The following is a 16,513-nucleotide window of genomic DNA, read 5'->3' as shown; positions in this document are numbered from 1 at the left end:
AAATAGATGACTAAGAGCTTTGAGTGCACTATACTCTTTTAGATGTTATTTACCTTGAATTCTTTATAGGTATGTCCATGTTCCTACCCATGCATCTTCTGTTCATGTTTTTATTTAGACCCTACCGGAGAGGATATTTGGTTGTACTTTTTGTTTTGTCAATTCTTTATTATTTAAAATGCATAATCAAAGCATTTTATTGACCTTTTTGTCAATATCATTTATATGAAATGTGTATTTTTTTGTTATTGTTGTTTAGAAGCAGAACTGTGCAGAAAGCTCCAGCACATTACACCTTTATCCTTTCACAGCTGATGTACTGATAATCATCTGAAAACCCACAGAATATTAACACACACACACACACACAACCACACATACACACCTGCACTCCCTCCCACACACATACACCTGCATTTCTTGCATACACTCTCTCTCTCTATCTCTCTCTCACACACACACACACACACACATACATACACACACATTCGCATGCACAGAAACGTGCACAGCAAAAAAAAGCCCAAAAACCGACCAATATCACGTTTAACATGTATCCTTATCACGGAAGCCAAAAGCCACAAAACTATTATTGAGGTGAAACTCAAAGAGGAAACAAGGCCCTGTGTGTCTCATGGTTTTAAACAAGCACTGTACAGTTTGTACCAAATAAAACCAGAAAAAAAACCAAGTGACCTTTTTACAGTTCTGTTGTTTTTCTTCTTAAAGAGTAGAGAGGAGCTATCTTGAGAAACATGGCAGGTCTCTGAGATGCCGTAAGACGCTGTGTTTTTGTGTGAGGTCAGGGCCCCGCGTCACATACCCCCCGCAACGGACTTTCCAAAGACGTAACAGGGTTTTCCTCTAAGCATCTCAAGCTTTTCTCCAGAATTTCTTTCCACGGATTATCGGGGGATATCCATATGTCCAAAGTTATATATGAAAGAAAAATAAACATTATCAGGATTTTTGACCCAATCGTTGCTGTTGTAATGCTTACTAATGTATTTTCAGTATTATGGTTGTTGGTAGTGTGTTCGCTTTTATCACTTTCATCATCACAATACACTGCAAAATTCACTATTAAAAAGATCAATTCATCAATTCATGAAGTAATATGAAGTAAATGTATGTAGGGATCCAGGGACAACAGAGAGACATACCAAGTTTGCTTATGACAAAAAGCATCACAAGGTCCTCCACCATTATCAAAAACTGTCTCCAAGCCTAAGCTCTGTTGAACAGTTGAACGTCTGGTCTATTTGGATGCTGCCAGGGTTATACCTCTGTGTAATCTTACTCCATATTAAATTAAGACAATAGAGGGTTCCCCCACAACCCCTCCTTTCCCATCAGAGTTGTTCAGGAGATAAACTGCAGAGTCTGTCTTATTGTGGCCTGCTTCCTGGAAACCACTATCCTTCAAGACACATACCGCATATGCCTTGCCTGAAAATCTGATGCTGCATCTCTCGGTAAAACACCACACAGAGGTATGGTTCCGTGTGAGAATGTTACAGTATTTAATTTCTCTTCTCAGCTTCTGACAGCTCAGGAGAAACACTCTCGCTTTGTTTCCTTTGCGGTCTCTTTTGAGTACCTGCTCAGCATCTTCTCTCCCACATTTTCCCACTGGGTTTTACATGTTTGGAACCACAGGAAGCTATGATTAATCAACATGCTCTGACTTCTGTTTCTCTACATGAGTTTAGTACTGTTAGTCATGCAGGATTGTCCGCAAGTTTCACATTCCACAAAAAAAATTGAAATGATATAGCGTGACAAGACACAGCACATTTAGCTGACAAATTATGATTTTTTGCTGCAGAATCTTTGTAAGCTGCAAGTTGCCACCTCTAGGTAGTATCCCATACTGAAAGGATAAACAGTAAAGAAAACTCTTTAATTCTTAAATACACTTAATTTTGTCCAAGGGCATCCATTGGCAAAGGTCAGAGCACAGCTCTGTTAAGTTACTACATAAAGCATTCATAAATTTAATTGGTTGTATGTGTGCAAAGTTGTAAAGTAAAGAGGGAGTGGCTTTTTTCTGCATATAAAGGCCCTCTGATGTGAATTACACTGTACAGCACCTCAGAGAGACCACACATTCAGGTAAGTTTACCTTTTAGCTGAAGATATCCAAGAATATGGATATATATAAAACATATAATATAGGCCTATGTAACCATCATTACTATATTATTATAAATTACTATTTATTATTATTATAATTATTATTATGATTATGAATAATAATAATAACAATAACAATGATAATATATGACTAGTTCTTACACAAGCAAGTTGTCGTTAAAATGTATCTAACGACATATGAAGCGAAAGGTAATTATTCGTGAAATGCATCCTATTGTAATGGTCTCCATTAGCAGCTTTGATGCCATATAGGCTACATAAACTTAATTGCAAAAGGCCAACTAATTTAAAACTAAAGCCAAAACCGCCACATTTATTTATAATAATAAATCTCAGAACAAACGAGAACGTCAAACAATTGGGGTGATATGTTAGAGAGAGCATGCACTGTGAGGGCTTACGGAGTAGACTCTATATTTGGGTATAAGCCTTCTAGAGATCAAATTCTTCTGATAATCCTTCACTATTAGTTTTGATCAACCTATTTTCCCTTTTCCTTCAATTCATCATAGAAAAATGTGGAGGTTGTAACAGTTGTGGATGAATTATGTTACTATCATGTTATTATCAGTTTCGTTCAGTTCACTCTCTTGTTTTTCAACATTGGGTCGTTTTTAAAGGACTGGACAGTGCAAAGATGTATACAGTTATTATTATTATTTGAGATGCTAGCATAAGTGGTTACACCTATTTGGATACAGCTTCTGAATCCTTGAACATTTGTCCATCAGCCATTGTGCGCTTGCATTCACCCGACTCTCCTGTTAAGTCTTCTCCAACACATAAGGCCGCATGGTAAAAAGATCCTCAGACATTATCCTGTGAAGTGACCTTGTGTCTTGAAAGGTGCTTTATAAATAAAATGCATTATTATTATTATGTATTATTTATTATCCCGAGGAGACAGAAGCCTATTCAACCATTTTTAAAATGAATGTGTCGAAAACAACGCAACTTGCAACCTTTATACATTTGTTGCACAAAATCTGTTGAAAATAGCACAACTTGCGTTGAATCAACACAACTTTAGTTGTCTTTTTAACACATCTCTGTGTCCAGATAGGGACAACACATTCCTTTTAAGAGCCAAAGCCACAGACAGGGGGCCTACTTTTGGTCTGGTTTCCCTTACCACACTTTCTGGTTAAGATAAAAAATAATAATAATAAAAAACAACACTTAAACAGGTCTAGTGTTACAAGGAACAACCTTCTCCACATTCTCCTAAACATTCACTGTTGTTTTTATTGGTGCTTTAATTTTCAATAGGTTTTGTGCGTGATTGTACATAGCATACAGCTCCACTGATGCAATGCAGCAGTGGAGTCTAAGCAGGACATGGCCTTAATCTTGTTCTGCTTTGTATTCTTTTATGTTTTTTTTATTCTTTATTCTTATATGTGAGTATTAAGTGAGTGTTGTACTTTGAGAGCAAAGATTAACCAGAGTCAAATTCCGTGTTTGTTTACGTAAACCTGGCCAATAAAGCTGATTCTGATTCTTATCTGTGGCACATTTGAGGCAGGCTAGAGTTTACTGCTTGTATCTAGGATAGGCTACAACTTTCACGTGGCAGCATAAAGGAAAATACACTACACTACAGTTCCATTCTGAAAAACAGTTTTGTTATTCAAGGATGTGTCAATTATGTTATTACCATGACTGAATAAACAGACGTGTGGCATTAGATGACACTCATTGAAACTGTTTTGTTTGATGTTGATATTGAGATTGTCTGAGACTGATAGAATCGAATTCCCTCTTATTTCGCTCCCTGTAACCCTGAGCGAATAAATCCTGTGTGTGTCAGTCATGAAAAGCACAGAAATAGTTGACATTTGACCCACTAACCCCCACTGGTTCAAATAAAGTAAAATAAAGTCCTATCAAGTTAGTTCCGAGGCTGGGGAAGTATCGATATACCGCTGATTTATCTTACTGCCATAATAAAAAGACAAGTATATGACAATTTTAGAATAATGATGTGTGAGTCTTTGTGAATATCTTGAAAGATTTGTGAGATCCTTCAAGCAAAAACATTGGTAGTACAGCCTAGTATTGGTAGTAACCAATACTAGGCTGTAAGTTATTCACGTGTTTATAGAAGATAATTGGTGAATAGATGTTTTTTTCTCATTCAAATGATATTATAGTCAAACAGACCAACAGAAATAAGAAAATAATAAGATTGCAATGTGATTTTAACACAGAGAATGTAGTCCAGTTTATAATCATGTGTAAAATGGGACATAACTGTGATGAAAACATTAAACACTAACAGAGATGATGTGGAGATGTTTCTGTGGTTAGCTTCTGATCGGGGTGAGCACAAGAAGGTAACTCAGAGGAAGGCTATCAGTGCATCTCTTCTTTTCTTCTTCTTCTTCTTCTTCTTCTTCTGTTTCTTCTCCTTCTTCTTCCTCAAAATAAGTGAAACACTGCTTTTAAGTCTGTCACTGGCTTTGCTCTACCTACCGTGTGGAACCACCAATTTTTTGTTTTGTTTTTGTTTTTGCTTGCCGAAGGAACAGAGGAAGAGACAGAGTGGGTGAGGAATGCTTTCTGATCTTATGTTTTTTAGTTTCACTCCCGCTCCTCCATCATATAGAAATACAAAGTGTGATTTAATGACAGACTGCAATATTTTTGAGAGACTGCTCTGGTCTGGGTAAGTAGGTTTGGAATAGTCATGACAATACTATTACAAATATCACACGTGGGGGTGTGAAAGGAAGACTAAGATAGCGAAATGGAATATATGTGCTGTTTCAGAACAAGTTATGAAGTAGCCTAAGTTGCTCTTTTGGTAAAGCGTAGTAGATATTAGATTAGAAATTAGACAACCAGATATTCCTTAGTATTTCTCGGTCTTTCTCAGCCTCACTGAATGGGCAGATGAAAAAACATCTAGATTTCGCTTTTGACAGTCGTACTGAACAGGTCAATTTCATCTGTAATGCTATTACTTGTTCATTAATTGATGTAAAATCGCAAGTTCATTTGAACATTTTATTGTTTATCTGATTTCATAAAATTATGGTAGAGGTATACAGATACTGAGCTAGATACTGTTCTTAGAAACATTTTAACAGCATAATGTTGTCTGGTTGTTTGACTATGCATGTTTACTTTCCCTCAAGAGGTTGTCTGCTTGCAAATAGTACAATAACTTCACATGCAGCATACTCATAGCATATTCAGAGTCTTTACAAGTCCTTAAAAAACATTTGAAAATTACCTGTGTATGCATGACAGAACAGAGATACCACCAGGTCTAACACAGAGGTAAATGTCCTGAAGAAGTCGTGATGAATGTTCGAGCAACAGGCATAAAGCAGGTTGGTTTGCATTACCTTGCTGAGGCTTGGCTTTTATCAAGCAAACTACCAGCTTGCATTAGTGAAGCGTAACTTTGCTACAATTTATGGAAGCTGTGAGTCAGATTTGGCTGAACGTCACTGGCTTGCTAGTGCCATGCAGAATCAATTGGATTCTGTTTTCTAACCCACCTCTGCAGAATCAGACATGCATTGTTTCTGAAACGCAGTATGCTGCACTGCCTGCATTGCTGTCTTTCTAGAAGGTGTTGAGAGCAAACTGTGTGTGAAGATTTGATGTGAAAGTGTAGTGGAATACAAAGCATGGAACGTGTGTGTGCGTGCATGCATGTGTTAGTGTGTGTGTGTCGTGTGTACAGGCATTTTTTTACTTACTACTTTTACTTACTGTGAAAAAGCATGCACACTTTTGCTTCTAATTGTCTCATTAGTAAACTACATGAGTGGCATAAGAGGGGTAAGGGCTTGGAGGGGATGGATATTTCTGGGGTAGAGGCAAATGTTTCTACAAAGCTGGGCCACCAGTAGGCCTACAATTGCCTATTGTTCATGATCAAAAGTATCATTACTAGGTCAGTGGCAGCTCTGGTTAAGGTGATGGTGGATGATTGTGCTCATGTCTGGGTTATAGTTGAACCGTGAACATGCGTAAGATTGTGAGGTTACTGAAACTGAAAAATGAATCTTCGTTTTTCGGTTCAGAGGAATTATTTGCCCTGACTAGGGCCAGGAAACCAAACATTCCCTGAGCATAAGAAATAGTAATGTGTGTAATGAGTCAAATATTTCCTTATTATCATATCTGACTCAATACACGATCAAGCATCCACCCCAAAACAACTTTAGTCTTTGGTGCTCTGTAAAGTGTTTTTGTGCATTTCCTGATTTTGATCGGTTATTATGCCTTGATCGTCTACATTACAACAGCAATAATATAGACATTTGTGCATATGTGTATAATGTGTTAGGCTTCTGCATCTTTCAAGTGAATTACACTTGAGTGTAAGTGCTGATATTCACCCTGTTGGTGTTATTTTGTATTTTAACACTACTAGGGGGGATGACATCTCTGTCACTGCGACTGTATGCCTGGAATGCCACATTACATCACATTACACTGTGTGTTTTTGGTGAAGCATGCAGGCATGGTGCTTTTCATCTCTTTTAGATGCACTGCACACTTTACACTAATCAGTGTACCAACATGTGTTTTTTTTCACATCAGGCTCCAGGGAAGTACACAGTTTCTAGTAAAACAAAGAATGTCACCGACAAATGCAATCACAGCTGTTATTATTCAATACAGAACTGTGTCATGGCCACAAACCACATGCAAATCATAAAGGAAAGAGTTATCTGGGATTCATTGTGCACCTATCAGACCAAATCAATTCAGGTAGCAAAAGATAGCAACACTCATATTGGAACACCATGCACCTCTACTCCTTCCATTTCTTTACAAATATTATCAGTAGCTTAAATGTTTTCTGTTTCCGGTAGGGAAATTGTTTTTTAATTACAATTAATTGTACAATTAATAGTACAAATATGAAAACAATGTACTAAGCAGCTCAATAAAAGTCTAGGGAGACCATTCTAATAATTTAAACATAAATTAAACCAGTTTCATTTGAGGTCTCATAGCTATTAGTTAACCCTTGAAGTTCAAACCAAGGAGATATAAAACAAACAAGAGTCAATATTTACAGCATTTGGCCTCAGTCACCTTTGAACAGCCGCAAAAACCAAAAGAAAATTTGCACAGCTCTGTTTGCCGGAAACTGCTAATGCCAGTCTTTTGACTTTGATGGAAGGTGACATCACATGGGGATGTGGTTTATCTCTAAATGTCAAAAACTCCTCACGCCTCATGTTAAGCATGCCCTTTTTTTGCAGGTAATACACAGAATAGATAGATTTTTTTGTATATGTGTGTGTGTGGGGGGTGGGGGGTGTCATTGGAACTGTGGAACTTTGCACAGTCTTTGCTTTTTGATATTTTAAGTTTCCATTGTATGACCTCTACAGCCCTGCTGTGTGTGTGTGTGTGTGTGTGTGTGTGTGTGTGTGTGTGTGTGTGTGTGAGACAGAGTGTGTAGTTTTGTTACCTCCCACAGTGTGGCTTCGGTGTTTGGGGGTTCTGCTCTTAAGTTGAGTTGTATCCACACAGCAGTACATGTAATGTGGCACACAAACAAAGCGCCTTGCTCCCAGACATGCTTCATGTCTAAACCACAGCTGTGAGTTGCACCTGTGCACTCAAGCTGCAGGCAGCCACCCCCTAAATCTCCATAGCTCTTCAAGGCTCTGTTCACCCATAACCTCTGGATAAGGAGATAAGGAGCACTTTCAGAAACTCCCTCGCAGGGGGAATTGGTGTCACTGAATACTCTTTGACGTATAGTACATGTCTTTGTTTTCCAGTGAGCGTGCCTGAAGCACACGTCTGTTGTTATTTTACAGTGTTTTTTTTTTTAAGATAACCATCTGAACACTTGCCACTGTGCCATCTAAATAAGCATGATTGTCACTGTGAGGAATTTTCATATTGGTATTGGAATATCTGGGGATCAATTTTAATAGTGCCAATCTATCATAAGCACCTTTGTTACAGTGTAATAAAATAAATATCATGTCTTCCTAAGTAAAATTTAAAAACATTTAATTACTAAATTATATATATTATCCAAAAAGGCCTTAACCAAAATCCATATCTAATCCATATCCAAAATCTAATTCCAAAATTAACCCCAAATACATTGTGCACTAACATGACCTGACCAAATCTAACACAACCCACAAGAATAATGTGGAACTAACATCAATTCGGAGGTCTAAAAATGATGTCAGATTTTTCTCCACAGGAATGCCACGCAATGACAACGCAGAGGGCAGTAAAGGCCACGAAGGTGACAGCCAGAAAACACAACTAGAGAAGGTAACAGGCCTCAGTTCAACCCAGGACACCTCTGAGAGATCAGAGGGAGATTGACCTTATCCGTCACCAATTGGGGAAAGTTTTTGCAGTTGTTTACAGTGTATCGTTGAGAAATCACATATGCAATTGTGCCATATATATGCCTATATAGTCAAGGCGATTTTCACAGCCCAGGTTGAACTTGAAGTGGAAAGCAAAGAAACACTCCCTTTGAACAGAAGGAAAAAACCCTGTAGAATAACGACTCACAAGGGGAGGCAGGGTAGAGAGAAACATGAGTTCATACAGGATAAGCATACTATTCACGCAACTTACATACAAATGCTACAGACCTGGCTCAACATGCGCTGTCTGCGCCCAATCAATATTGTAAAACAACAGGGTGCCGGATACAATATGATATTTTACAGATCAATAACGAACGATTTTTGTTGATTTTCTCGATTAATCAATTAGTTGTTTGATCTAAAGAATGTCAAAAAGTGGTCCTCAAATTCCTTAATTTGTCTGAATGCCAAAAATATTCAGTTTTACTATCATAGAGGAATACGTATACAGGAGTTCTTTTTTAATAAGCTGCAATCAGATATTTCAGATTTTTTACCTTAAAGAAATCCCCCTCGCTCGGTCTAAAGCTCTTTTCCTTTTCTTTGCGTCTTCTGTCAAGGGTTTTCGTTGCTTCTTCGCCGGCTCTGCCATTATACACACGTTTGCAACAATCTCTAGCGTTTCGTTAGCCTGCCTGCTTTGGTCGGCGCGTAGGACACACTGAACTTGCAAGCGGGATATTCTTCCTAAAGGCAGTAGGGGCGGGCGAGAGAGTCTTCATTCGCCCTGTAACGAGTCATTTAACCATATACCGACTTACGAAGATGAGTAATTAACACGAAAACGTTGCCTGGTGTCCCTTTAAATAATTACTCGAATCAATAACCAAAATAGTTGGTGATTGATTTAATTGTTGACAATAGAACGACTTCTTGATTAATAGTTTTTGTGTGTTTCACATCTTCATATGTACAGTTCTCAGGTGGGGCCAGGTCAAGAGGATCCATGTTCACGCCCGCACATGCTCAGTCTGCTCATGTATCACAGGTAGCCTACTTTGCAAGTCATTCAAACCCAGACTATGACTGACTGCTGTCTGAACATTTGACTGGTTCTGTAGTTGTTCCCTAAACATTTCAGTAATTCTGTTATAATGGCTGTTATCTGCACATCTGACTGACTCTGTGGTGCTGGCTGTTGCTTAAACATCTGTTTCCTTTGTTGATGGCTCTGGCCTGATTATGTGCTGTTTCCCTTGACATTGTAAGAGTGTCAGCATCAAAGTCCATAAGCAGCCCCTTCAGCTGAGGCCACTCAGACCTACAGTTCTGCGGAAAGGACACCAGCTGCTGCCCCAAGGTCTGCTACACTCTAATACCACCTCTGCCATCCTACACCACATCCTATATGTTATTGGTCCTGTTAATATCAATGTAGAATCCTGTTCCAATCTAAGCAGGTAAATTAGGGCAAAGGTTGACTGAGAAATGAACAACTTTACTACTACTATTTCGGATGATGCTATTGGTACTACGACTATGTGTATTGTAATGTAATGTCAGTATTTTACATTCATACTGTTCCTTTCAAACACAACAAAATGAGACAGTCAAAACCATTTATTGTTTTAACTAAGAACAAAGGAAGGGCTTTCTATAACACGCAGTACCTACTGAAACAAAATCTCAGTATCCATCAATCATATTAACACATGTCCTAGGTCACATATCTTTAGTTCCCAAAGGAAAATTTCTTGTCTCAGAAAAACTATTATTTTTGTCTTGTGAGAAGTAAATCTCTTAGAGATCTCACCTGTTTCTCCCTAAGGATAAATAAGGCAAGACAAGAAAAGAGTATTTTAAGTTCTTAAGTTAAAATTTAATTGAACTTGAGCTGAGACGAGATGAGGACTATATCTCAGATTAGGGTCCCTTAGGAGAAACAGATGAGATCTCATTTCAAATGTTGCTTTCGTGCTTTCTACAGTTTTCTGCTATCTCAACTGATGCTAAAATCCCATCAATACACAGGAGACCACAAAATCTGATTTGCCCTATTGTTTGCTAGTTGTATACAGTTCAGTGTACAGTAGGCCATAGTACAGTCTATAAATATGGCTGCTAACTGAATGGATACTGTAAATGTCAAATAGAAAATATACACATTCTCAATGCAAATCTGTTATTCTTTTCCCTCATTCAGATCTGTCTCTGTCCACGGAACGTCCAGATGTTAATTGTCAAGCCAGATCAAACCAGAGCTCACCTCACTGGCCAGACCCATCTTGTCAAAATAAAGGTCCTCCCTCTGACATAAAGGCAGCAGGCAGCACACAAGGAAGTCCTGAGCGAAGCCTCACCAGGTGAATAGAATGATAACATATGTGTGACCTACAGGGTGCGCAATAGCACACAATTTATGCTCAATAAACCCTATGCTACCCTTTCCCAATCTCTGTGCAGGCTGTCCAATAAAGGAACTGTATTGGGGCTGATGTACTCAAAAATACAATTTTATTACACAACAACCAGACACATTAAATAAATAACAGACTGTGGCACCAGGACAGACAATAACCTGCATAGGTTACAGTGATTAATAGACTGCAGTAAATAGGTCTTGCAATAAATTAGTGCTGTTTGAACACACATGCAAACAATACAAGAAACATATAGTGCACAAGCACATTTTGATAAAGCTACATTATAGTTCCCCACGACAACTGCCAACACTCCCGTTTTTCCCATGTTTCCCCCATATTTCAAGGTCTCCAGACGCCCTTCCGTTTTGTTATTTCTCCCAGACAACTCCCGGAATTTGCATGACCATCAAACTTCATTTTAAAATCACGGATCCATTCATGTTTTCTGTTAGTCTGACATTTCCTGGCAGATATCACAGAGAAAAATATCCTGTGAACATCACAAACAGCTTCAGAAGCACATTCTCTCGACATATATCTTTGGAAACAAATCAATGGTGCAATTTGAATCTGTTATGATCTGATCTGTATCTCATACTTGTGTTGTTGCTGTTGTTGTATCTAACTGTAAAGGTAAATTGTAATGCAAAGTGAATTCCAGTGGAACAATATATATAGAGCTGAGTGAAAATAAGATTAGCCTACTTAAGTTTGAGTCACCTAAGTAAAATTCAGCAAACCTCACTCCCTCTGTTTTTCTTTCTCTCTCTATCTCTCTCTCTGTTTCTCTCTCTCTCCCTCTCCCCTCAGCAGTGGTTCTGAGGCAGCCTCTGAGAACTCTCTGTTTGTAAAGTCCTGTAGATGGCCAGGTTGCAATCAGAAACTTGAGGAACCTTCCTATTTCTCAAGGTATGGCATCAGAAATCAGTAATAACACATATAGAAAAAAATCATCGTTCAGAACTTGTATGTCAGTCTGCAGACATGAGTCAATAATACAATAAAAAATAAGGAATACAAATGTAAGAAAATACGTATGGATCCTGTCTGTGTTCTGGAGGTTATTTTGTGTTTCGTTTGTCACAGACATCTCTGCCCTGAGCATGGTACCGGGGACAAGAGCTTGGCAGAGTGGAGGGACCAGAGAGAGCGGGTTCAGTACATGGACAAGCAAGTGAGTGACACACCAAGTGGGTTAAATTTTAATAGTGCCAATCTATCAAAAAAACACCTTTGTTACAGTGTAATAAAATAAATATGATGTCTTCCTAAGTAAAATTTAAAAACATTTAATTACTAAATTATATATATTATCCAAAAAGGCCTTAACCAAAATCCATATCTAATCCATATCCAAAATCTAATTCCAAAATTAACCCCAAATACATTGTGCACTAACATGACCTGACCAAATCTAGGCAAGGGCAACAGAGTACCGAAGCCATGAGGTAGCGTTGTCAATGCAGCAATTTCACTGGATCTAAACAAACAGTGACACTGGCGTCATGGAATCGAAACGTCACACTTCGGTACTCTATATGTCCTTAAGGGAAAAAAATGTGTATGGTATGGGGTTTCCATAAAGGACTTAGTGGAAAAGTGAAAATCCTGCCTGTATGTCCCTACAAAAATGTCATATATTTCTGGTCTATGCTTTCTGAATAATGCATTACCCATTATGTGTAAGATGCAATCTGGGGTTGGTTTCAGCCAATCAGATACCCCTCCTTTCTGTGCTTATGAAGCATTTTGCAAGGTGCACTGCAGTGAAGATGATAATTATTGACTCAAAATTATGTTGGTGTTTGACAGCTGGCTTTAGAGAGAAAGAAACTGCAGGAAATGCAGTTCCATCTGCATCTGTCTGACCATGGAGACACTGCTGAGGTACTGCAGCTACAGCACATGCATGTGGACACATGTTTTACACAAATTCATTTTCTGACTTTGTCCAATTGCTTTGTGCAATTAAAGTAATACATCAGCTTGTACAATACAACAATCTGTGCACAGCCACTCACAATACCCGCAGAATGAGACAAACCAATCAAGCCAAAAAAACATTCAAACAAACATCTGAAAATGGCCGACAAAATGTCCCACATTGAATTCCATTAAGCATAACCATAAATCAATTTTCTAAATAGTGCTACACTCAACATGCGACCTTCATGACCCTTTTTTCATTTATTTTTTATCGTCCACTGCTACTGCTACAGATTTCACACAACCTTCTATCTGCTTCATTTTTGGAGATAATGTAACAAATAAGAGATAATAAATAATGTCAGAGATTCAATATGCTGCTGTTTGACCTGCTTTTGCCCTGTTTCCCATTTGCTGTGCAGAATGAGGGGGTGGAGAGGAACCTTGGGGACCCTCTGAGGGTTCCCCAGTTCATGCTCCCAAACGGGGGCATTCAGGGTGCCATGGTGACGCCCAGTGATCTGCTGTCCACCAGCTACCTGCACATCCCTGCCTCACAGTTCATGCCGGGTGAGGTGCCAAATGCTAAACGACATCACAGCTGAGCTACATTTCAATCAGTGTCCCATATGAGCCCTAAAAAAACCTAGTAGAAAAAGAACAAACCTCCACCGAGGCCCAATGCCCCCTCTCACAGTGAACAAAAGTTAATAATTCATCTGCCCCTTGATTCAGATCCACTCCAGGGAGTTTTGAACATTATAACAGAAGATTCTGTTCCGCAAACAATGTAAGGTTCTAAAATTCCATGTTGAATTCAGTGAACCCAGAGCCCTAGAGAGAAAAACTTGAGACACACACACACACACACACACACACACACACACACACACACACACACATATACACAGCTCCCTGTGTCTGTCTCTCATTCTATTTCTCTCACACTTTTGTCTATCTATAAGGCTCTGAGTGAACCCAGACAAAAAGTATAGAAGTAGGCCTGGGCTCTGGGCCTAACTTCTATACTCTTTGACCCAGATATTCTTTAGAACATTCAATTTCCAACATTCCCATATTTGTGATCACCCACGATGCTTCCACAAATAATTATACTAATTTCCCCATTAACCACTGCAGGGGTTATGTCCACCATTGACTGCTACAAGAACAACAACATCAGACCTCCTTACACGTATGCCGCCATGATCAGATGTGTGAGTTACATCATTACATTTTATTGAGCACAATTTTTATTTTTTGCAAAACTTATTTATTTATTGTTTTTGAAATTCAAAGAATAATGCATTTAGGGCTGACATTTTTTCTCAACACACATACATTATTACTTATACTTATACATTCATATTATAATATTAAAAATAATTAATACAAATAAAATAAATTAATAAATTCAATTAATAATTTCTAATAGGCTATCTGAACAAGTTATGATTACACAGGTGTTGAACAGACAGAACACTTGTTTTTTGGGCTCATCGTGTAATAAATGTCACATAAATTGGGCAGTTCCAAACGTTGCTCTAAGTTTTTTCAAATGCTGTAATGTTTGCGAATTTTAGATAAGTTAATTCTTCTGTCCGTTCTCCATGGATCTAAAGTAAAAAATGCTCTCTGATGCTTCCCCGTGTTCTAAGGCCATACTGGACTCTCCAGAGAAGCAACTGGCCCTTAATGAGATCTACCAGTGGTTCACAAATATGTTTCATTACTTCAGATATAACACCGCCACATGGAAGGTACAGCAGGAGAGATGATGTTAAACACACACACACACACACACACACACACACACACACACATACTGTACACACACGCACACACACACACACACACATACACAAATAAACCACTTTGAATAAGAGAATACTAAATGTAAGAAGTGGATGGTCTTTCTTCATACTATATAAATATGGTCTGAGTGTAATGTCCCTCTCTGTGTATGCGTGTCTTTCCCAGAATGCCGTGCGGCACAACCTCAGCCTGCACAAGTGCTTTGTGCGTGTGGAGGGAGTGAAGGGCTCTGTGTGGACTGTGGATGATGCGGAGTTCATGAGGAGAAAGGGACAGAAGATTCACAGGTAAAATGACCTCACTTCTTCACACATCATAGGGGACTCGTATAGATCAAGTATCACCACACATTACTTTACACATGATAGGGGACTCGTATAGATTAGGTATAACCACACATGTCCTCACGTGTGGTAGGGGACTACTCATATAGATCAGGTATAACCACACATGTCCTCACGTGTGGTAGGGGACTACTCATATAGATCAGGTATAACCGCACATATCCTCACGTGCGGTAGGGGACTACTCATATAGATCAGGTATAACCACACATCCTCACACATGGTAGAGGATAGGGTAGGGTATAGATTAGAGCCCCTGTATAGTGTCTAGGCACATATTCAGGGGTTAAATAAACACATATATACATGCCTGATGTATACTATGATGGACTATGTATACTGATAGTGTATACTATCAGTGCTTCCCAAACGGAGCGCTGTGTAAAAGTATGTTGTGACTTGTGTATGTTTAATATCATGGTAGTGTGCTTCGAGATTATCTCATAATAAATAGTGTGCCGCAAGAGAAAAAAGGTTTTGGAAACACTGTAGTTAATATACTTGTATACTATACTGTGGTTGCTGTAGTGAACAAGTGGATGTCCCAAACACCACTGGCCGCACTTTACATTTATTCATTTATCAGACACTTTTATCCAAAGTGACTTACAGCAAGAGAATCACATTCAAGCTACAGTGCAGAGGAGACCTTAGCTAGGAATTATTACGGCATCTGTCAATACCATTACTAGAGGATGGGAGTGCCTACATTTACAAGTGTTGATTGGTTGTAGTAGGAAGTATCTTGAGGACTTATTTATCATTTTCAAAAAAATGCCACACAGTTTCAGAATTTATTGTTACTCCTTTTATAGATTTTCTTAAAAGGTTTCACATTGTTTGTTTTAATGTGTTGTGATGTCATTCTTTATTCTTGTTTAGGAACCAGGATTTCAACTTGGTGACACCCTATTTCTTTTACGCTCAGTGATGAAATCATGTGGGTCGCAGACACACACACACACACACAGAAAGAGAGAGAGAGAGAGAGAGAGAGAGAGAGACAGCCTTTCAGCTGTTTGAAAACACAGATACCTCAGTTTATGTTAATAATATTGCTGAAATTATATTAACGCAGTGTGGATTTCTTAACTACTTTATTTGTGCTTTTCTCATATCCTGAATGTGCACTGATTATCAGTAGGCTGATAAAAAAAAGCATCATGAAAAAAAAAACTAATTTCCTAATCTGTTATTGACTTCTCCACATGGAATTGTAACACCATATTGTGTGCTCATATATTTTATGCATAATAAAAGTGAAATTATTCATTAATAAAGACTTAAAATGTGTGTCTTGCTATTATTTGCAGTTCAACACTATAGGCTAGTGGAAAATTAACACCCTGTATCGTTCTAGGAAAAAAGGGTTTGTTACAGTGACCTCAGGATCTTTAAATCTTGCACACATCGTATTCCTATTAGGTAGGTCAGGTCTACATAAATATGGGGTGGTATGAATGAGAAATCCATTAATGCGTATTTTGAACGCAACGTGGAAGTCAAGAGCCTTGTACATAGCCAC

General features: G+C 38.4%; 1 protein-coding gene across 2 annotated transcripts; it reads left to right on the top strand.

Annotated features, from left to right (window-relative positions):
- The first annotated feature begins 4,568 nt into the window (after positions 1–4,568).
- Positions 4,569–16,263, top strand: foxp3a (forkhead box P3a). 2 transcript variants are annotated; one of them, XM_076275603.1, is made up of 13 exons: positions 4,569–4,705; positions 8,360–8,433; positions 9,457–9,528; positions 9,750–9,840; positions 10,684–10,843; positions 11,717–11,812; positions 11,990–12,077; positions 12,716–12,790; positions 13,252–13,399; positions 13,970–14,046; positions 14,488–14,589; positions 14,810–14,931; positions 15,871–16,263. In XM_076275603.1, the coding sequence occupies exons 2-13, from the start codon at positions 8,362–8,364 to the stop codon at positions 15,917–15,919; spliced, it is 1,152 nt and encodes a 383-aa protein (XP_076131718.1). In that variant the 5' UTR covers positions 4,569–4,705; positions 8,360–8,361; the 3' UTR covers positions 15,920–16,263. The 2 variants fall into 2 exon arrangements, with proteins under 2 accessions (XP_076131718.1, XP_076131717.1); XM_076275602.1 differs by having other exon boundaries at positions 11,714–11,812.
- Positions 16,264–16,513: the final 250 nt, after the last annotated feature.

The sequence above is a fragment of the Alosa pseudoharengus genome, unplaced genomic scaffold, assembly GCF_046254945.1.
Source record: "Alosa pseudoharengus isolate Yale_2024_CS ecotype anadromous, Long Island Sound unplaced genomic scaffold, YU_APseudo_1.1 YU_APseudo_1.1_scf_9, whole genome shotgun sequence".
Classification (NCBI taxonomy): Eukaryota; Metazoa; Chordata; class Actinopteri; order Clupeiformes; family Clupeidae; genus Alosa; species Alosa pseudoharengus.
This window is presented reverse-complemented; position numbering and strand designations above follow the sequence as displayed.